At 59.9% G+C, this 20,388-nt stretch overlaps 10 protein-coding genes and 1 non-coding gene across 11 annotated transcripts; 5 read left to right on the top strand and 6 right to left on the bottom strand.

Annotated features, from left to right (window-relative positions):
* Window positions 1–802: 802 nt before the first annotated feature.
* A1Q1_03969 (uncharacterized protein) lies at window positions 803–2,748 on the top strand (the record flags this gene model as incomplete). The annotated part of the gene is made up of 3 exons (XM_014328345.1): window positions 803–863; window positions 916–2,298; window positions 2,345–2,748. The coding sequence occupies 3 exons, from the start codon at window positions 803–805 to the stop codon at window positions 2,746–2,748; spliced, it is 1,848 nt and encodes a 615-aa protein (XP_014183820.1).
* Window positions 2,749–2,831: 83 nt separating this feature from the next.
* Window positions 2,832–3,848, bottom strand: A1Q1_03970 (uncharacterized protein; the record flags this gene model as incomplete). Its single annotated transcript, XM_014328346.1, has 1 exon — window positions 2,832–3,848. One exon carries the CDS (start codon window positions 3,846–3,848, stop codon window positions 2,832–2,834), a length of 1,017 nt encoding a protein of 338 aa, XP_014183821.1.
* A 347-nt stretch (window positions 3,849–4,195) lies between these two features.
* Window positions 4,196–5,155, bottom strand: A1Q1_03971 (uncharacterized protein; the record flags this gene model as incomplete). The annotated part of the gene is made up of 1 exon (XM_014328347.1): window positions 4,196–5,155. The coding sequence occupies one exon, from the start codon at window positions 5,153–5,155 to the stop codon at window positions 4,196–4,198; it is 960 nt and encodes a 319-aa protein (XP_014183822.1).
* A 706-nt stretch (window positions 5,156–5,861) lies between these two features.
* On the top strand, window positions 5,862–6,363 carry A1Q1_03972 (uncharacterized protein; the record flags this gene model as incomplete). The annotated part of the gene is made up of 3 exons (XM_014328348.1): window positions 5,862–6,105; window positions 6,149–6,206; window positions 6,261–6,363. 3 exons carry the CDS (start codon window positions 5,862–5,864, stop codon window positions 6,361–6,363), a joined length of 405 nt encoding a protein of 134 aa, XP_014183823.1.
* A 1,121-nt stretch (window positions 6,364–7,484) lies between these two features.
* A1Q1_03973 (long-chain-fatty-acid--CoA ligase) lies at window positions 7,485–9,416 on the top strand (the record flags this gene model as incomplete). Its single annotated transcript, XM_014328349.1, has 2 exons — window positions 7,485–7,616; window positions 7,716–9,416. 2 exons carry the CDS (start codon window positions 7,485–7,487, stop codon window positions 9,414–9,416), a joined length of 1,833 nt encoding a protein of 610 aa, XP_014183824.1.
* A 104-nt stretch (window positions 9,417–9,520) lies between these two features.
* Window positions 9,521–10,543, bottom strand: A1Q1_03974 (uncharacterized protein; the record flags this gene model as incomplete). The annotated part of the gene is made up of 1 exon (XM_014328350.1): window positions 9,521–10,543. The coding sequence occupies one exon, from the start codon at window positions 10,541–10,543 to the stop codon at window positions 9,521–9,523; it is 1,023 nt and encodes a 340-aa protein (XP_014183825.1).
* A 993-nt stretch (window positions 10,544–11,536) lies between these two features.
* A1Q1_03975 (uncharacterized protein) lies at window positions 11,537–12,139 on the bottom strand (the record flags this gene model as incomplete). Its single annotated transcript, XM_014328351.1, has 1 exon — window positions 11,537–12,139. One exon carries the CDS (start codon window positions 12,137–12,139, stop codon window positions 11,537–11,539), a length of 603 nt encoding a protein of 200 aa, XP_014183826.1.
* A 327-nt stretch (window positions 12,140–12,466) lies between these two features.
* On the top strand, window positions 12,467–13,294 carry A1Q1_03976 (uncharacterized protein; the record flags this gene model as incomplete). Its single annotated transcript, XM_014328352.1, has 1 exon — window positions 12,467–13,294. The coding sequence occupies one exon, from the start codon at window positions 12,467–12,469 to the stop codon at window positions 13,292–13,294; it is 828 nt and encodes a 275-aa protein (XP_014183827.1).
* A 368-nt stretch (window positions 13,295–13,662) lies between these two features.
* Window positions 13,663–13,742, top strand: A1Q1_t024. Its single transcript has one exon. It is a non-coding gene; the product is annotated as a tRNA-Asp (tRNA).
* Window positions 13,743–14,089: 347 nt separating this feature from the next.
* On the bottom strand, window positions 14,090–16,836 carry A1Q1_03977 (uncharacterized protein; the record flags this gene model as incomplete). Its single annotated transcript, XM_014328353.1, has 4 exons — window positions 14,090–14,237; window positions 14,288–14,332; window positions 14,375–14,461; window positions 14,510–16,836. 4 exons carry the CDS (start codon window positions 16,834–16,836, stop codon window positions 14,090–14,092), a joined length of 2,607 nt encoding a protein of 868 aa, XP_014183828.1.
* Window positions 16,837–17,806: 970 nt separating this feature from the next.
* A1Q1_03978 (carnitine acetyltransferase) lies at window positions 17,807–20,120 on the bottom strand (the record flags this gene model as incomplete). The annotated part of the gene is made up of 2 exons (XM_014328354.1): window positions 17,807–19,202; window positions 19,690–20,120. 2 exons carry the CDS (start codon window positions 20,118–20,120, stop codon window positions 17,807–17,809), a joined length of 1,827 nt encoding a protein of 608 aa, XP_014183829.1.
* Between the last annotated feature and the right edge of the window lie 268 nt (window positions 20,121–20,388).

Below are 20,388 nucleotides of genomic sequence, written 5' to 3' on the forward strand. Positions count from 1 at the left end.
CGACGCAACGACCAGTAGTACACCAGCTTGTTTCACTGAAGCGGTCGCAGACGCCAGTCCACCTGCCTCCGCTCTAACTCGACTGGCATTGCATCTCCTGCGTACTCAAAAGATGCCGCCTCCACGTACCAGCAGCAGGAACAACATTCCTGCGGGGCTTCTGAGCGGGGGGCGTTCGGCAACTACCCGTCAGATCCCCGATTCGCGCCGTGAAATATCTGAAGCTCTGCAGTCCAGCAAGTGGTTGCAGGCGCAGAATCGACTCATTCCGCCTTCCAGTGCGGCATTCAAAAGCCCTGGGGTCTAGAAATGACTCGATTATCTCACAAGATAGCTTGTCGACGGACGACCCGATCTCGAAACGTCTCGCTCTGCTCCAACAGACGCCGACACCAGCGAACGGCAGCCAATGACCCCTCTGCTGAGCTCGGCCGCTCGGGGTCGGGCTACACTTGGAGCAGCTCAAGCGCTAGCGGCGCACCCTCCGCGTTCGAATCTGAACCTTAATCGACTTGTGCGGCCACACCGACTTCGAACATTCTGCTCCACAGCCAGTCGACATGTGCGGACTACACATGTCCATGTTCTCTGGCCCTGAATAGGACCTGAACTATCGCGATCGGAAGTGGGTTGACTCCAGACAAAGTGTGTCATCCCTTCACCGTATGAAAATCACGCTCTGAAGCTTGCTCGGCAAGCTCGCTCGCTGTCTCGCTCCCTCGGTCGTGCGATCGCGCTAGCGACTCCTATATCCTATATCTAGCCCAGCGTGCCTCGGTATCGGTCTCTTCCCCAGACCAATATGACAACCGCCGAAATCCCCGAGTCGCACTGTGACGTGCTCATCATTGGAGCTGGCCCTGGTACGTCCACACTCCCTGTCTCTCCTCATGGTTTCCCATTGCTAAACTTCAGCGGGGCTTATGCTCGCAACGCAGCTGGCGCAGCTTGGTGTGAACGCCAGAATTGTGGACAAGATGCCCCACCCAGTTCTGCGCGGACATGCGGATGGTATCCATGCACGCACGTCCGAAGTGCTAGAGTCCATGGGCCTGTACGCGGCTGTTAGGGACGAGGGGCTCTTCTGGAAGGAGGGTTTCATGTGGGACTGCGATGGAGAAGTTCCCCGCGTGGACCAAAGGGTCGACTACGACACGAGCTCATTCTCCCGCCTCCCCGCCGGCATGCTGGGACAAGCGGTCATCGAGCGCAACTTCATTCAGGAGATGGAGAAGTGCGGCATGCATGTCGAACGTCTGCTCGCCCCGAGAGCCTTGGAGGTCGATGAAGGGCAGGAATACCCTGTCCGTGTGGAGCTGCACTCTGTCCCTTCTCCGGAGGGCTGGGACGTGCGCAGCGGCCTGTACCGCTCCAACATTCGCGTGGACAACTCCTACGCGCGGTCCGAGACTACGAGCGCGGTCGCTGAGATTGTGCGATGCAAGTATCTCGTTGGCTGTGACGGCGCTCATTCTTGGGTACGACGCACGATTGGGCTCGTCCCCGAAGGCGAGCGCTCGTCCTCGTTCTTCGGAGCCATGGACGTGGTGCTTGACAGTGACCTCACGACTTTGGGCGGTATCAACATCTTCCAGCGGCACGGGCACAGCGTCGTCCTCCTGCCCCGTGAAGCGGATATGGTGCGCATTTACGTTCCCCTCGGCACGTCTGGCGAGCCCTTCGACCGCAAGTCCGTGTCCTGCGAAAAGCTGATTGCGATTTTGAAGGAGTGGCTCAGCCCTCACCGGGTCAACATCGACTATGTCGACTGGTGGACCGTGTACGAGGTTGCGCAGCGTTGCACGCCCTCCATGGAGGCTCACTCGGGGCGCGTTCTGATTGCGGGTGACGCTTGTCATACCCATTCGCCCAAAGCGGGACAGGGCATGAACGTGTCCATGCTCGACGGGTTCAACCTCGGCTGGAAGCTCGCCGGCGTGCTGAAGGGCACACACAATCCAGACGTTGTGCGGACATACAGTCCCGAGAGGCACCAGGTCGCTGCTCAACTCATTGCTTTCGACAAGCTGTGGAGCTCTTACTTCACGGGTCAGCGCAAGGTCGAGCCTGGAGAGTTTGAGAGAACCTTTAGGCAGAGCATGAAGTGGATGAGCGGGACGGCTGTGCTGTACGAAACTGGTCTGATCGTGGCCACCGAGGATGAGTGTGACCCGCACCGCGCCAATGGGGTCAGTGTCGGGTCACACTTCGAAAATGCGACTGTGAAGCTCGTGTTCAACTCGATGGAAGCGCAGCTCCAGACTCGCATGAGGGCTAATGGACGCTGGAAAGTTGTCTGTGAGTCAACCGATGCTGAAGAGTGAGCTAACATCAGTGTTCCCAGGTGATGTGCTCCAAGCAGCAATTCAAGAGGAGCTGTCAGAGTACACCGACGGCCTGACTAACTTTGTCAAACGCTTCACAAGGGTCGGCGACGACCTCGACAGTGTCCTTGAGGTGGTGACTGTCTTCAGAAGCCCCCACTCGGACGTCCAGAACACGACGAACAGCTTTTCAGACGTCTTGCGTCCGCGCAGAACTGTGTACGGCGTCAAGCAAGGCTACACGGCCAGGGACACGCTCTTCACTGATGCCGAGGGTGCGGCATACAAGCAGTATGGGGTCGACGGTCCTGCGTCCGTCCTGGTTCGACCGGACCAGCATGTCGCTGGCGTGTTCGAGATGTCCGAGGCGGGCTTGCAGAAGATGGACAAGTTCTTGTCCCGCGTTCTTGTGCCGGTCCAGTAAGCGTACAACAGTCTGGCATGCAGGCAATAGCAATGTTTTCGATCAAGCTCCGGGATTGTTCCTCCGTCGTTGTTGGAGTCGGCTCAGTTGTCGACGCCGATGTCCAAGTCGTCGTGAACCGTATCGACGAGGTGCCAGAGCTTCTTCCCGGGCCCTTCCTGCCAAGCGTCCGTCGTCAGGAAGGTGAGCATACCATTGACATCCCAAAAGTCAGCAGGACTGGGGTTGTGGGTGCGCGCGGAGACCGCGGCAGTGAGCAGTCGCTCGGCCCAGCTCTTCCTGTCGTCGTTCTGGACGTTCACAAGGTCATCCCAGTGCTCCGTTCCTACCACGGTCCAGGTTGTGCCATTCTCAGTTGACTTGCTTAGAAGTTGAGCCAGCATGCTGATCATGGGTAGACTCTGCAAACCGCCGACTGCAATGGGTAGCGGTTCAGCGTCGCAGGGAAGGATGCAGAGCTCGGCACTATCCCAGTGCTCGTTGTATACGATGTCGATTGTTGCGTCGAGCGGAGCTCGGAGAACGAGTATTGGACGGCTGGAGCGGACTGCTTCGTCCCCGCAGTGAACTCTTGTCATGTGTCCTCTCGTCCAATGCGGATACCGATATATCGTGGTGATGGGATTACAGAGCTCAGGCCACTGATCGGGCCCGTCTGCCTTGAACCGCAGTGGTATCGTGCGAACAATCTTGACACTTGCCGGTACAAGCTCGCGCTTGACGTCTGTCTCGTCAAGACCTATGCCCTCCTCCTCGTCGTCAACAAGGTAATCGATGCAATTAACGTTGTAGCTCCACTTCGCGTTCCAGTTCATGCTCCAGAGCCGCAAAAGCCGGGACGCAAGATGGTACTGCCCCAACGCTGTGCGCTTCAGAACGATGTGCGTTTGCAGCTTCAAGTCGATGTGTGCGCGGATGAAGCGGCATGTCAAGCGCAAGGCGGGGAAACAGGCGTAGTCAGCGTGGTCGATAATGTCGAAGATGATCTCAGGGTGATGATACCCAGAGAAGGCGGTTTCGGTCATTGTTCGAGAAGGGGAGGTAGTGGCCAGTAGTGAGATGGTCAGAAGTTGAGAAGGGGTGACAAACCACTTCGTCATGAGGAGGTCCTGAGGGCGTAGATATCCGCTCCTGTCTCAACAGGGCTTGCGCTCGAGTTTGGGACCCGGCTAATGGCCTGGACCAGCCTCGCCTGTCATCGACGACGGGCTACCGAGGAAGCCACATTGAGTTGTCCAGCAAGCCACATTCAGTACTAGTCAGTAGGCCAGGAAGCACCTACCTCGGAATTCGGAGAGCAGTGAACGTCGGAGGAGGGCAGTCGTGTGACGTATAGCGCCAGCGAGGGCACTTCGGAAGATGAAGTGTCTATGGCATGATGCTGTGCGCTACAATCTGGAATATACGGACTGATGGAGGACGTAAGTTACACATTAACACAGCCTCTCTACGTGTAGGCGCCGGTGACGAGCTCCCACTCCTCCTCACCGACTGCCCTCCTCCAGTCTTCGAGCGTCAAGAACGTCATCTGTGACGTTACTCTGCGCACCATTGGCTCATCCCAGTCCATGATCCAGCGCCCTTCCCGCAGCACGAGCTCTTTCAGTCGCTCAGGCCACGAGAGCTCGTCAGCGAGCGCAACCTCATATCCCTGCCCGCCCTTTTCCCACGTCTCTAGCCCGGCGATTATCCATCGTGCCCCTTTCGTGTGCGGCATGTTCATCCCGTCGACGATCGCTTCCACCAGGCTGTTCACGACTGGTAATCGGCGAGGGTCCTCATTCGGCCAGACTCGAGCAGGCGGCTGATGTCCTGGAAGGACAACGACCACGATGAACTTGATCGGCGTATAGAAGCGGAACTTGATGTAGCCCTGTCCTGGCGTGCAGCGGAGTACGAAGACGGCCTTGCGTGCGTCGACCTGAACACTCGTGCACTGTTCCGGCACGAAAAGTGGCCCATTATCGTAGTACTCCTGATTCTGCCACAGCCTGACAGGAAGGATCAACGTCGGTGGGCTATCTGGGTCGAACGGAGCGGCGACGTCCGGACTCTCCATGAAGCGGATGTACTTTAGCATTGGGTAGTCGCATTTCAGGCGCGGGTAGCGCTCTTTCGCATTCACCGCGTTCGGGAAGTCGAAGCGGCTCGTCTGAAACTTCGGGTGGTGCTTGTACAGATCGAGAATACGAGCGCTTGACGGCAGTTCGAGCCAGTCGTCGCTCCATATCGGCGTTATGTAGGCGCTGTGCCGGTTGTCGGCCAAGATTAAGTGGTACTGGAGCCGCCGGTCTACCCTCGTCCGCACCGCACGGCTCACGAGACGGAGCGTACCCAAAGCATCGGGGTCGGCTAGGTCGATGATCTCCTCGACGAGGTGGGGGAAGCCGGCGTAATCGATGCTCATTGTGCATGAGCTGGCATGGCGAGCGAGAGATGCGATGGATGTAGAAAGAAGTTGCGTCGCCGATGATCAGGCCCAGACGTCATGTCCACGCGAAACGCGATCGGCAGTGGTGGAGGCATGCCGCCGACAAGGCACACCCATTGTATCGGTTAACGCCTCCGTCGTCAGAGATGAAATGTACGTGCATTCAATGATACACTTGCCTTGAGCAGCTAGTCCTTCGTGAGAAGAGGCAGGGGCCGATGCGAATCGAAGTGCGCTTTTCTGAGAAGCGCAGTGAAAGATTGTATACGCTCATCTCCGTGGAAACCCCTCCACCCTCCACCTCCTTTGCCGCAGCGCAGATCTGCATCTCGTCAGCATTCTGTGGCTCTTGGCATCGGCGATCTCCTGCGCTGATATCTACGGTATCAGGAATTCAATTCCGAGCAGAGCTGCCCGCCCGCCATCACTCTGGGCGGTCTGGAAACGGCTCGTTTGCAGGATACCGATCAGCCCATCGCCCTGGTGGGTGGAGCGGCATGCGCCGCTGGCATCAAGGTTGGCCCCGCCCTGTCGGTTAATCGTCCCTTGTTGATACCCAGGCCCCGCACGACTTTCCAGACTCGGCTAGCTCCGGTGGTCACTGGCCCTTCATCTCGCTCTCCGTCGCCACCACAAGTCTTGAACTTTGTGAAGCAGCATCGTGCCTTCATCACTGACCCTCATGTCCGACTCCGAACGCCCCGACGCCGACAGAATGGCCTACACGATCACTCCTGGGCGCGAGCCGGCGACCGACTTTGACACCTCCGAGGTGCAGCGTCGCCTGCGACGCATGCCGTTCGCGGGCGAGATCATGGCCCCACATGTCCGCGCGGTCGAGCAGGACCCCCTCCCGCCAATTAACGAGAAGGGCTTCCGCGAGTGCGAGGGATGGGTTGCGGTTTACGAGGCGGTCGTGCAGGAGAGTGAGTATCTCCGTATCATGGCGAAGTGGAGCTGACATTACAGGCTGGATCAACGGCATGGGCGGGCTGCACGGCGGAGCGGCTGCTTGGCTCGTTGACATGTAAGTCTCGCCATGACACCTAAGCTGCGTTGCTTGCACATGTGCTAATGACAGGATCACTGGCGCATCGTTTGCGCGCCTCCGTGTGCCGCCTGGGAAGGGGCAGGGGCCAAGTATCTCCATCGACATGAACTACTACAACGCGGCGCCTGCGTAGGTTTGCTATTCCGGTCACAGCTAACGGAAAGCGGAACACGGATGCGCGTCGAGGTCACCATTGACAAGATGGCGGGAAGCCTGAGCACTGCGCGCTGCGTTGTGAGTTATATCGTTGAAGCTAGGAGGAATGCAGCTGACACAGTCAGATGTCCGATTGGGACTCGGGACGCCGTATCTGCGCTGGCATGCACACGACTCTGGCGCCGAAGAACGGCCGCAAGCGCGCGAGTAAGCTGTAAGGTCCCAGCGACCTAAATGGCAGCGACCTCCAGATCCTAGATTGGCTAGATAAAGACGGAGCATACCCCATAGTAAATGTTAGACACAGAAAAGCTTCAAATAAGAAAGCGTCCTTGAGTACATGGACAGCACTTCATCTCCACGTCCCGCCGCCCATGCAATCAGCAAGCTGTTGTTCATTTCGAATTCCATGAAGCTCTTTGCTCTGCGGCTGTCTCCGCCGACCGCAGCCATCGTAAATGACCGCCCTCGCCAGGCGCGGTGTTCCTCAGGATGTTCCTGTTTCCGCCCAAGCCACCTGTGGTCAAGCGACATGGAGTTCTGCAGCCTTCCCCCGCGTCTGGGCGGCAGATCCTGAGCTCGAGGTGGGCAGCACAGGGAGGCGTTGGACCCCACGGGGTCGGCACGTCTGTAGCCGGGAATTGGGTGTGCGATTTCCAGGGCCATTTCCTGAACCTCTTTCCTCCCCCACATCGATACCCAACGATCCTGTTGGATGCCGAGTCTCTGGCCGCGTGCCGGTCGAGCCCCGCAATCCCCTTTCGACCTTTTGGACGCCGCGACACTCACCCAAGCTCGCCCATCGCCCAAGCCGCTCGACGGGGACCTCCGACCGGCTCCTTTTGGCTCGACACTGACATCCCTCCGTCCCTGGCAGACGGCACCCACCGTCCTCCCCTCCCCTGCATCCCCGGCACTTAACCGCCGTACCCGACGGCAATCGCGCGCGCAATTCCAGCTCCCCATCAGGCCCTGCCGCCTGCATGCCTGGGTACCAGCGGTCAGAGGCAGGTACTCCATAAAGTCGAGATGGGCAATATCTGAACGTCTCCCACTTTGTCTCCTTACCCCGGCAGCCCAGCAAAGTCACCACACACCATGGCCGCCGCCGCTGCTCCCCCCAAGCGCACGCCCGTCGCCGAGTGCGACAAGATCCTCTGCAAGCCCGGCACCCCCTTCGAGCTCGAGACTGTCGAGATTGCCGGTCGCCCCACCACTGTGTGGAAGAATGTGAGTGGCCTTCAGGCCTTTGAAGAAGGAGAACAGCAGAAGAGGAAGCACGACGATCTCTTATCTGGTATTGCTGCTAGCACCGATGCTGACAACTAGGCTCCCAAGAGCTTCCGCAGCTACCTCCTCGAGAAGATGGACCAGTACGCCGACCGACCGTTCCTCAACGCGCCCGTCCCGGAGCCTGGAAACCCCGAGGACCGCGAGATCTTCACCTTCGGCGAGGTGAAGAAGTACGCCGTAGAGCTTGCCGCTTGGCTCGTCCAGCGCGGCACGCGGCAAGGCGACAACGTCGGTGTTGTTGGCTTCAACTCTGCTTACTGGGTCATTGCCTGGACGGCGGTGCACATCATCGGCGCTGTCCCTGTCATGGTGAACGCCGCGACGCAGCCTGATTCGCAGGTGCACTGTCTCAAGATTGCGCGCCCTGCCATTGTGCTCTGTGATGCGGCGACCGCCGCCGCCCTGGCGCCCCACCAGGTCACGCTCGCCGATGCGGGCATTCAGCAGATCTACTCTTGGCAGAGGACGGAGCACCTCGGCAAGATTCTCGGCATCCCCTTCGTCGACTTCAAGCAGCTCGACGTTCCGCCGCAGCTCACGCAGCCCATCCTCGAGGGCCGCGGCTTCGGCCTCGAGGACCAGACCCCCGAGTCGGACGGCAACATCTTCTTCACCTCCGGCACGACGGGATACCCCAAGGCTGTCCTCTCCTCTCAGCGCGCGGCCCTGCACAACGTTATCTCATCAGTGTACGGCTTCTTCCGCACCGGCATGCGACAGGGCGCGACTGTCGAGCAGATGCAGGAGATGGTGCTGAACGCTCCGCCAGTGCAGAACGTGGGCCTCATGGGTGTCCCCTTCTTCCACGTGACGGGCAACCTTTCCATCCTGCTCAAGTTCTTCACAGACGGCAACCAGCTCGTCCTCATGCGCCGCTGGAACGTCGACGAGGCCGTCCGCCTCATGGTCAAGTACAAGGTCAACGTCATTGGCGGAGTGCCCGCCATCGTGCTCGCGGTCATGCAGAGCCCCAAGCTGCCGAAGGACTTCCCGATCACCGGTGTCAGCTACGGCGGTGCACCTAGCCCGGAGCGTCTCGCGGGCGACATCAAGAAGCGCTGGCCCGAGATCGGCCTTGCCTCCGCTTGGGGCATGACCGAGACGAACGCGCCGCACACAGCCATCGCGGGCGAGGACTTCGTCGAGCGTCCCAAGTCGTGCGGATACCCCCTACCGGTTGCTGAGGTCCGCATCGTTGACCCCGACACCCGCGCCGTCCTCAAGCCATACGAGCGCGGCATGATCCAGGCCCGCGGCATGACCATGATGAAGGGATACCTGAACGACGCAGCGGCCAACGCCAAGTCCTTCGACAAGGATGGGTGGTTCGAGACCGGCGACGCGGGATACCTCGACAACGACGGATTCCTCTTCATCAGCGACCGCTTCAAGGACATTGTCATCCGCGGTGGAGAGAACATTAGCTCCGAGGAGGTTGAGAACGCCATCTACCAGGACGACAGGATCGCCGAGGCTGCCTGTGTCGCCGTGCCGGATGACCTGCTCGGCGAGCTCGTCGCGCTTGCCGTCTCGCTCCGTCCCGGTGCCAAGGCGACGCCAGAGGAGATCATGAAGATGGCGGCTGGACGACTCCGCTCCCACGCCCGCCCTGCCTTTGTCTGGGTCAGCGAAGAGCTGCTCCCGAGAAACGCCAACGGAAAGCTCATCAAGACCGAGATCAAGAAGACCGTCAGGGAATTGTACGCAAAGCGTCCCCAGCAGGGCGCTAGGCTGTAACGATAGAGATGGGTGTAGAAGACAAGATAGAATGTTATGCAGTTACATTAGGATTCCAAGAAGAGATGAGGATGAAGGACTGCGGTGATCGGCATCTCGGGTGGTCATGGGCTTTCGTCAGAGAGTGTGTTCGAGCCCTGCGGCGGCCACATGTTGGGATACACTGCTCGAAGGTCAGAGAGCGCCGTCGTGACGAGCTGATATTCCTCGTGCGGTATTCTCCGCCTGTACTCGTTCTTGGTGATTGCCTCGAAGTTCGGTCCGTTCTTCTTGACGGCGCTCTCGAGCCACCCGCCGCCCCATGCCTCGATACCGACTAGCGTAAACTTGGTCCGGGGGTAGAACTTGCGCAGCTTGTCGATGGTCGCCTGCCAGTACTGCGCAATGCGCTTCATGCGGCGCTGCTCGTCGGCATCGGTGGGCTGGAAGTATCCCATGGGCGGGATGAGGACGAAGTCGACTTCGTCGGCCATGAATTCAAACACCGTCCCGCCCAGGTTCGGCTTGTGGTTCGCGACGAACGTGACTTTGCTGAATCGATGCTGCCGCGAGCCGGTGTAGAAGCGCTGGAAGCCCTGCGTGTCTCCGTTTTCGGCTGTCCAGCTCGTACGATATGGAACTGTGAAGATACCGACCGCGTCGTCCATTGCCACGCCGGAGCGGAGCATAACGTCCCACAGAAGGTCCTCTGTTGCAAACGACCCGATGCCCATCATGCGCACGTATTGCACGTTCGGCAGCAGGCCAACAGACTCCTTCCCCGGAGACGTGGGCGATGTTGTCCGCAGCAGCGCTCGCGACTCGTGGTCGATGTGGGGGTGCGACTCGTATAGATCCAGCGCCGTTACGGCCAGCGGATCCAGCCCCGGTCCAACGGGCTTGACAGAGCCTCGTCGAGTGACATGCGTCGGGCTCACAACGAGGTGGGAGCGACTAGTGTTGGTAGCACCGTTGCGCACCGGGCTGGCCGGGCTGTTGCGCATGCTGGGTGCTGGACCCGTGCGCCTGCTCTGCGCGCTCGCCTCTTTGGGCGAAGACGTTCTGGCTCCTATCTCGGGCAATTCCGACACGTGACGGTACCACGCTCGCTTGATCTGATCTCGGCTGTCGTGAGCTCTCGCACCCATTGAGGGCCGCACTCACTGCTAGATGGCGATGTTGCGGTGAAGCTGCACGATGAGGAAGTGTCAAGAACGGATCCTCTGTGCATTGACCCAAGAGCGAGGATCGAACCCGGGACCTGATCGGTTATCAATATGCGGCGTCAAGTTCATCAAGGCGGTGTCAGTGGATGCCGTCGAGTCGAGTAGATGCCGCCGAGATTTGCAGAGCACAGTCACCACAGGAGTGCTCTTCTTCATGAGGTCGCCCTTGCGGGCAATCCTAGTCTCCTCTTGTTATTGTCGACCTTCTGCTAACTATCGAGGTTCTTCTCGGGCGTCTAGGTGCCTGAGCCACTGCCGGGCCGAGACCGTGAGGCAGATGATAAAGGGGCGGCGATTACACCTGGCAACAGTCAGCGTGTCGGTCACCGGGTCAGTAACACAAACAACAATGCTTCTCCTCATTCAGCACAAGTACCATCTCTCAGCATCTAGCAGTCGTCCAGGTCGTCAAACTGTGAGTTCATGTGCTCTAAAACCCGCTAGTCCGAACGATATAAGCAACACCCTTGATAAGCCTCCTATCCCATTCAGTGGCGCCGTTTCGCTAGATCACACCAGCTTGGCACATCGCCGCGGCTCTATGAGCAGAAGGCTGACGCCAGCTCACCGCCAAGCTCCCGGGTGGAGGTGAGCACACCGCTTCACACAGCGACGACGCTCTAAACTGGTGCGACTTGCCTTGGAAGTACGTTGCTCTCTCGCTCCGGGTGGACTGAGGCGGTCAGATCCAGTCGCTTTCTGGAGATCGTGTCCCAGTTTCTCATCCACTCTTCCTTCATCACATCCCATCACACTCCTCCCATTACAGCACTCGACGGGATGGCGGTGCTCGATTACAACCGCTTCCCGCACATCGTCGAGCGGATAATGTCTTTCGCGCCGACAACGCAACTCCTGCGCAACATGCGACTTACCTGCCGAGGCATCAAACACCACGTCGACGCGCACACGCAGTCATTGTGGGCTCTCCTCGACCACCCGCGAACGACACTCACGCCGTGGCGGCGGACGTTCTTCCTCTTCGGTGGCCTGCACCGCTCCGATGTGCGCGTGATCGAGATCTACACCCCGAACGGACTTGCTCGCCCGGCGCGATGGCGCTCGTGGGCTGCGCCACTCTGTCCCCTGACGGCGGTCAGCTGGCGCATCTACCGCGCGCACCCGTACCTGATTCTCCCCGCCCTCACTCGGCGGTATGAGATCCAGCCCCGCGACTTCTACAGGGACACGCCGCTTAGCAAGCTCGTCAAAGTGGTCGCGCGGGCTACCACGCGGGGCGATCCATGGATCGTGGTCGGTATGGAGGGATGGAATGCCCTCGTGACCGTTGCGCCGCAGAGCGCGCAGAGTGAGAAGAGCCGCAGCTTCAAGGACTGCTTCATCCGCGCTGTTCAGTATAGGAGGCGCAGCCATGAGAAGAAGAGGAAGGGCCAGGATCAGACGCAGGCGCAGCGGGTCAAGGACGTCAAGATCGACCTGATGAGGAGGGAGACGTACGTCCACTCGCTTGGTGGGGAGATTGTGCAGATGCTCGACGACGCGAGCAGGGCTCTGCATTGCTGAGCGCACACACGCCGCTGCAAGACGCGCCTCTGCTCGCCTCGGGCTCTCACGGTACACATTCCTTCCCACCCGCACCCTCGCACGACCTCCGCATCCAAACACACACTTACGCACCAACGGAGGCACTTCCCGTAGGCACTCCTGTATGTGGCAGAGCTATAATGTAGCATGATCACCAGCGCGCGACTGGCCCAGCGCGTACACTCATGATAGGGAGACTGACCCCTGACATACCACCGGTGCAAGCTACATAAGACCGCCCCTCTCGCCTCCGCTCTTCACCACTGCTCCACTGCTCATTTCCCGGCCAATCTGGTCGCCATGACCAGGACCATGTTTCCCAAGGGCAGAACCGCCATCCTCGACTACTACGACTACCCCGAGATAGCAGACAACATCGTCCGGTACGCGACGCCTCAGACGCTGCGTGCGCTGCGCCTCGCCTCTCGCGGCCTCAAGACCGCAATCGATCGACGCTACCAGTCCATGTACCGTATCTGGGGTCACCGGGCCGCGCACCCCCTGTACAGGCGTCGCACATACCTGATGCTGGCGTCTCTCTCCCACCCCCTGGTCCAGATCATCGAGGAGTTCACGAGCCGCCCAAATCCCAATCGCAAGGCGCTGCAGTGGTGCGGTCCCGTGCTGCCCTTTGCCGAGCTCAACTTTGCCACAGCGCGGCCGCACATCTTCTTCGTCTTCCCCCGTCTGGCAGGATACTCTGACTTCGACCCGCAGCACCTCTACTCGCACAGTCCGCTTGCTGAACTCGTGCGCCTCATTGCCGCCAGCAGCTTGATTGACGGCACCATGTGGCTCTTCATCGGCACCGAGGAGTGGGACACGATGCTCAACGTTCGCGGAGGCGCTGAGGGCTGCTTCTGGGAGTTCTTCATTGACGCCATCGTCAGGCGCAGGGACGGGCTGGACCCGAATGAGGAGGTCACCGACGACAGGAGGAAGAGCCTCAACGCTACTGTCTGCGCTACGACTCGCGCCAACTGGAAGGAATGGAGTCGGCCCGGCCTCGTTCATACGATCGAGTCGGTGACAGCGAGTCTCTTGGCTGAACGTCCTCTCTTAACCCCACCTGGATCGCAGCCCCAGTTTCCCTTTACTCCACAGACACCCTCCCCCTACCGCATGTAGATGGCCTTGTTCTCCCGCTTCCCCTCTATGGACACTATTTTCGCCTGCCTCTCGTTGTCTCTGCTTTAGGCTTTTCCCTGTAGCGCTGGCCGCTGATGTATCGCTGTGTCATGACTTTATGCTAGCCCTTTGGTCTGCCACTCTTCCTCTTGGTAGAAGAAACAGTGCCATGCCGCGTTTCGGAGCTTCCCTTGCGGTGTATGCAAGTACCAAGCAGCTCTCTCTCACTCTCCTCACGCTCTTGCGCGCTTATCTGCCTGTCAATTCCACTCAGTCCACCCCCGATCGCACGATCAAATTTCATGACCAACATTGATAAACCATCCGCCTGGGACAGGCTCCGACGCGGTCTCAAAGACCACAATTCCTTCCTGTTCGTATAACGGCTAGTATGCTCGCTTGTCATGTATGATCGCGGGAGATCGGAGTTCGATTCTCCGACAGGAAGCTTCCCTTTTGGCTCCCTTCGCATCGACTTTTGCATGCACTGGATGGTTGGAAACGAGAGAGAAGGAATGGATGGAGATAGGGTGGTGGAATGCGGAGGGTGGATTGGCAGGGGGGTGGAAGGTCGTGCGGAGACGCTAGTTTCGCGCTATGATTTGGATGCCGAGTCGGCTTCTTCCAGGCCAGGCAGGCAAGTGTAGCGCTCCTGCTGCTGGTGACCAGCTCAGGCGTCAACAGTGATGTTCAACGGCAAATGATGCGTGGAGGCAATGAGTTCTTCTGCTACCTGCAGTCGGTATCACATGCTAAGTGCGAGAGGTGAGCGTCTCGTTACCTGGACATCTGCGTCTACTCAGGTCTGCTGCCATTGTCGTGGACATCCCGCTGATTCCTCAGCCCCTCTTCTGTTGATAGTTCGACCTCTGCGTCAGCTCGCTCTCCCAGTTCCTCTGGTTCGTCCTCCATCAGTACTGTGAACGGTTTACTAGTGCTGATGCTGCGATCCAATCTGATATCAGTTATCAGTCAACGGCTCAGCTAACTCACATGAAGTCATACATACACACGATACTTGCTACGAGGTGACACTTCCTACTCCTGCTTGTCAGCTCGTACGCTTATGCGGTAGCTTACCTCCTCCCTCCCTCTCCCTTCCCCATGGGACAGCTCTGCCTGCCAGCTTCGGGAAGATTACCAAAGCTTGTCTCCAGCTTGATGACCCTGTCGTCAGTTCTGACTCAGACCCCAAAACTCACTCATGCAGCACACGGGTAGAACTTTCTCTTCTCATCCTTGACCCTCCAAATACACACGCGCCCACCCTCGTATCCGACCTTGACCGCGTCCGGCCTGTCGCCGCATCCAAGCCTGAGCGCGTTCCACGCTATGAGCACCTCCAGGCCAGTCTTGCCGACCCTGTCCTTCTCCTCAGCACTGAGGCGGGCAGGCGCGAGCGCCTCGAACCAATACGCAGAGTACTTGTTAAGCATGTCCCAGAGCCGCGAGCTCTTCGCCTCGACGGCGAGACGGATCACGTCGAGCGTGAGCGGACGGTCGCGACGGGTCAGGGCCTGCGAGAGCTCGACGGCACGCTGGTTGATCTGGTACTGCAGCAGGTCGGTGAAGAAGGCGCTGACTTGGTACTTCCTGTACAGGCGCAGGAGCGTCAGGTACTCAACCACGCCGAGCGGATCGCGCTCAGCTACAGCGAGAGAGCTGTGGTTAATGTTGCCGTAGTTCAGCGCCGAGAGCAGAAGGCGAGCCTCGGAGACGCTCTCGGTGATCGCAACGCGGGGCTGCTTGCCGGCCGGGAACTGGGCTAGCGTCGAGGCGATAAGACCAGACGCAGTCGTAAGCACGGTGTAGGAGACGAGGAAGTCAGTCGGGCCCGGAGTCGACACCTGGATCGTCAGATCGCCATGCGTGAACTCCGGGTGCAGAGGGCGATTGCGCTGTGGCGTGCCGACTGGCTGGGGGGTGGCAGGCGGGCGATCGAGGTTGGCCGTGTACGAGCGAGGAGCGCGGACGGTCTGCGCGTGCGAGAGACCGGACTGCTGCTGGGCAGTGTAGGACTCGTTGCCATGGCCGAGCGTCGTGCGGCGACCGGGGAGCGAATTGGTCTGGCCGGGCTGAAGAGGAGGATTCGGCGCAGTGAAAGCCGAGGGAGGGCCGGGTGTTGGCGGACCGGAAGGCGGTGCGTTACGGGGCGAAGGAAGCGGAGGCTGGTCCTTGTCGCTGTCATACACTGGGCTCCTGAGCGGCTGCGGGGGCTGCGGCGTGCGCTGCTGCTGCTGCTGTTGTTGCTGCTGAGCTTGCCTCTGCTGAGCCTGCTGGCGCGCCTCCTCCTGTCGCCGACGCTCCTCAGCCTGCTGCCTCTGTTGAGCCATCTGCTGCTGCGCGTATAATTGCGCCTGGCTCTTGGGCTCCAGCGGCTGCTCCTTTGGCACGCTGGGAAGAGGCGGCAGCGTGTTCCTCCTGCTGGCGCTGGCGGAAAGGTCGTCCTCGCCGTCGACGCCTCCGTACACCGATGCGTACGGCATGAAGTCCCTCATTCCTCCGTTGATGTTCTCGCCGTTTGCTTGGGGCACGCTAGGCCGGCGCTGTGCTGGAGAAGCCGGGGATGTCGGTGCGGTCCCGGAGGGGATGGGCGGGAGAGCGTTGGACGCGCGGCGCTGTGGTGTTTGTGGGGACTCGGAGGGGATGGGCGGAAGGCTGTCTCGGCGCGTCGGCGATTGTTGCGGTGAGATTTCGCTGTTGCCGCTGGATAGAGGGATGGGAGGGAGGGAGCCTTGCCTGTCGTTGCTCTGGAAGGCGGAAGGAGGGGTCGAGTCGTGGAAGGCCGGGGGCGGCGGGGGCGGAGGGTGCGAGTTCTGCGTCTCATATACGGCGGGAGGGTGTGCCGGCTCGGGGGACGAGACCATGCGACGCTGCTGCAGCTGCTGCGCCTGCACGTCCTCGAGCGCAGGCAGTCGGCCATACCCAGCGGAAGACTGGAAGTCGTCGCTCCTCTCGCTCCCCCTTCGCTCCCACGAGGTCGTAAACGTGTGTCCGTCGGAAGACTGGCTCGCCCTCCGCGCCGCACTGGCTGCACTGCGCTCCTTAAGCTGCTGGTAGCGCTGCGACAGCGTTGGCTGGAGGGAGTTCTTGCGCGGCAGCGTAGTTGCTGCGGTCGCCGTTGTCGTGGCCGTCTCGGTCGAACCGGAGCGCGGCGGCTGGGGCAGGCTGCGCTTGCTTCCTGCGCTGCCGTTCGAGGTCTCACTCGCCTTCCTCGCAGCCATAGCTCCGGGATCAGCAGGTGCCGCGTTCATGGCAGCCGACCAAGTGTTGTAGTCGCTGAGCGCGGAGAAGTCGCCCGACAGAGTGTTCGAGTTGTACGGCGCGTCGTTGTTGCTCATCGTGCTGGGTGCCAGCTGAGAGGGCGGGGCAGGCTGTGGCTGAGGCGGAGGCGGAGGCGTGTCATACGGCGGAGACGCCTTGGGTGACACGTAGAGATCGTCTTCCTCAATCGAGGAAGCTAAGGACGCCGGTCGGGCGGGGTGCGACTGAGGTGCCGGACTCCGGGGACTCGGCGGGGATGTTGGCTGCGCATAGAGCATTGTCATTGGTACGTTTTCGAGCCGGGTATTTTTGGATGCTGAGGATCAGAAGGATGGAGAGGATGGAGATTCCTCGAGGCTGAGTTGCTTGAGCTGGTGACACGCCAGAGGGCGTTGGGCGTTCGTTCTTTTCGCTGATCGACACGCTGGGGTGGATTTGCGAAAATGGAATGGGCGTGGACCGCGAAAATCGACCCGGTGTTGTCGCTCAATCTCGAAACGCTGCTTGATGGTGAAGTAGATAGTTGTGAAGATGTGTACGCCGTTGAAAGGATAACAGATGCAAAGGATGCATACACAAAGATGCACGACGGCGGCGAGGACGCGAGGAACGTGAGGTCATAGCGAAAATAAAGCTGTGCGGCGAGGGCGCTATTCAGTGGCCATGGTCCAGCCGACGCAAGCGGCCATCGGGCTTGCGCGATCAGCTGATAACACCGCCTTAGAGTTTACTACGCATCCCAATACTTGATTAGCGTGTCCCCGAGGTTGACCCCAAAACACTCTTCGTCTGATGATGCTCTTGAGACCGCTGTGATCATATCCGCGCTCCTTGGGAGACACAGCCCCGCCCCGACCTGGATACTGACCCACTGGATTATGCTTACCATGCTTCGTTCTTGTATTGGGCCCGGCGGGGGCTGCAATTCAGCCCCGGCTTTGGAAAAGTGCGGATGATAGGGTCGGCTGGCAGGGTAAGCAGTGCTGGAATCTGCGTCCCGCGCCTTCTCTAGCACAGCCGGTCGGCATGCAGTGGCGAACCCCGCTTGCTGTCACCATCACCTCCTTGCAGATCGACCTTCTTGGTCAAGAAACACCATACATGATATCATGATTTGTCTAAACCTCTACGGGCTGCGGAGTGGGAAATGAAAGACTAATTTTAACTATTGATGACAATGAGAGACTGCTGATCCTGATCTGCCGACTCTTCCACCGCTTCCTGCCTATGACACTTCCGCAGCACACCTTAGAGCTTGCTCTTCTCCTGCTCGGCGGCACGGGTCATGACGTTCTTAAGCTCCTCGGCGGCGTCCTGGAGGGCCTGAGCCATCTCCTTGGCGTCACCGTTGAGGGTGGTGATACCCCAGCAGAGCTTGCCGTCGTGGATGGCGTACGACATGCCGTAGCCGTCGGCGACGACCTCGCCGTATCCCCAGCCATCGAGGTACTTCGACGTAAGCTGGGAGGTGGAGAGCTCCCAGTGCGACGACTTGGCGAAGATGGGGTCCTGGAACATGGCGGGAACCTCCTCACCCTCCTTGATGAGCTTCTTCAGGCCGTAGAGGTGGCGGTCGACACCCTGGGCGTTGGCGGCCCAGGCAGAGTACTGCGAGTGACGGGCGCAGGCGGCGCGGAAGAGCTTGGCGCGCTTCTCGTCGGAGCACTTGGGGTCGGTCATGGCCTCGAGGAAGGCACGGAGCTCGTTAGACACAGTGCGAATGACCTCGGTACGGCCGAGGAGGAACTTGCGGGTCTGGCAAGACTCGTAGCAGGTGCCGGGTCGGCCCTTGAGGCGGTAGAAAGCGAGCTGCTTGACGATCTGGGCCCAGGCGTCGGGCGAGACCTTGAACTGCTTGATGAGGCTCTTGCCGTAGCCCGTGAAGGTAACCATGGTCAGGTCCTGCTTGGCCATCTCCTCGCCGAAGCCCTTCTGCGACTTAGTGATGTCGTCCTTGGCCTTCTGGTCAAGGTCGAAGGTGATCTCCTCAGGCTTGAGCTCGCCCTTGGCGCGCTCGTTCTCGGGGAGCTCGAGAGGAATAACACCCTTGTCGAGCGAAGCGAGGATGAACTCGTTGAGACGGAGGGTGGGGGTACCGTCGAGCATGGAGTGCTCGCCGTTGAAGCCAGAGTTGGCCTCGGAGTCGACGATGATCTCGTGCTTGTCGAACCAGCGGTTCTGGCCCTTGCCCTCAGGGGACTGGGTGAGGCCACCAGCCCAGTACTCCCAGGCGCGCTCAGTGTCGTTGGTAGCCTTGACGTTGTCGAGACAGACGAGGAGGATGGATGAGTCAATAGTCTCGATGGCCTTCTTGTTCTTGTCCGAGATCGAGAGGATGTGGTCGCGGGCCTGCTGCCAGACGTCACGGTTGTCGGCACAGAGGGCACCAATGGGGAGGCCGGCAGACTTGTCAGCGATCTGCTTGACCTCCTCCATAGCCTTGGCGATCTCGGAAGCCGAGCGGCCGGCAACGTCAATCTTGAAGTAGCGGCTGTTGCGGAGGACGACGATGTGGTTCAGGTTCTTGTCGAAGGCCTTGGGGACATCGGCACCAGGGGTAGGGATACGAGTAGCGTTGAAGAGGTACTTGTACGAGGCCATGCAGAGGGGGCCGGCCTTGCCCTTCTCGGGCTCGAGCTTCTCACTGCATTGTCAGCTGTTGATCCTTCCATGCCAGCTCGTGTGAGACGTCTCGAGGGCGTGAACCAGGAACAATCAATGCGATCGCCGTGGCGCGCCGGCTGGCGATGCAGCGCGGTTAACCGAGCGAAGTGACGGCGATCGCCACATTGTGGACTGTCATGATCTCGCAAGATCTCGATCACGGCCCGGCGGGCAGAAATTTACCCGGTAGCCAGCCAGGTAGCGAGCAGGGGTCATGTCCCACCGAGCCCCGCAGCATGCAGAATGTGCGGCGTCGTTGACATCACTGGACACTGCGGGGCGCAGCTGACGAATCGGAGTGGTCACATTCCCCGAGGAGAATGCGTGGTCCACTACGCTCGCCTGCTCCCTGCCAAGCGGCGCACACCGCTTGGCCCACCGCCGCTATGTGCTGCGAGGCGGGCGCTACAGCACAGATCGCAGCTCTCAAGACGGTCTCACGCGAGAGGAAAGGAAAAGTTACTCACGAGTCAACAAGACCCTTGAACTCGACGACGGCGCGGACGAGCTGGGACGCCCACTCGGTCTGGGAGGCGCCCTTGTTGGAGCCCTTCTTGTGGATATAGAAGTAGTTGACCTCGGGGACGATGCGGCCGCGGTAGCCCATGTAGGCGTCGTGGTTCCACCACTCAGAGATCCACGACGGCTTCTCGGCGGCGCGGTCCTGGAGACGCTTCTGGAGCTCATGGCCAAAGTCGGACTCGGCAAACTCGCGGATCTTCTTGGACGACTCGGCGAACTGCTCGCGGTCCTGGTAGGGGAGGATGGACTCGGAGTACTTGGCGAGCGTGGAGGCGAGGCGGGGGACGGGGAGGTGGGGAATCGAGTCCTGGGACGCGTAAAGCGGCTTGTCGGACTTCTTCGCGGCCGTCGCGCTGAGGTTACGGGTGGGAGCCATGGTGGTCGTCTTGGAGGTCGTCAGAAGGAACGGCTAACGGCGCTTGCAAGAGAGATGAGGAGGAAGAGAAAACTCACACGAGTGACAGTCACACCTAATCTCTTGGTGGTCAGGCGGAGCATAGGAGTATATCCTGGGGGTGGAAGCAAGAGTGAATGCAAGGCAAGGGCAGGAAAAGGTCGGGGTACCGCTTCAAGGAGCTGTTAAAGATGTCGCTCGCTTGTATGGCGGCCGAGAGACTGGCCGAGAGATTGGGTAGCGCGGAACC

Source organism: Trichosporon asahii (assembly GCF_000293215.1).
Source record: "Trichosporon asahii var. asahii CBS 2479 unplaced genomic scaffold scaffold00004, whole genome shotgun sequence".
NCBI lineage: Eukaryota > Fungi > Basidiomycota > Tremellomycetes > Trichosporonales > Trichosporonaceae > Trichosporon > Trichosporon asahii.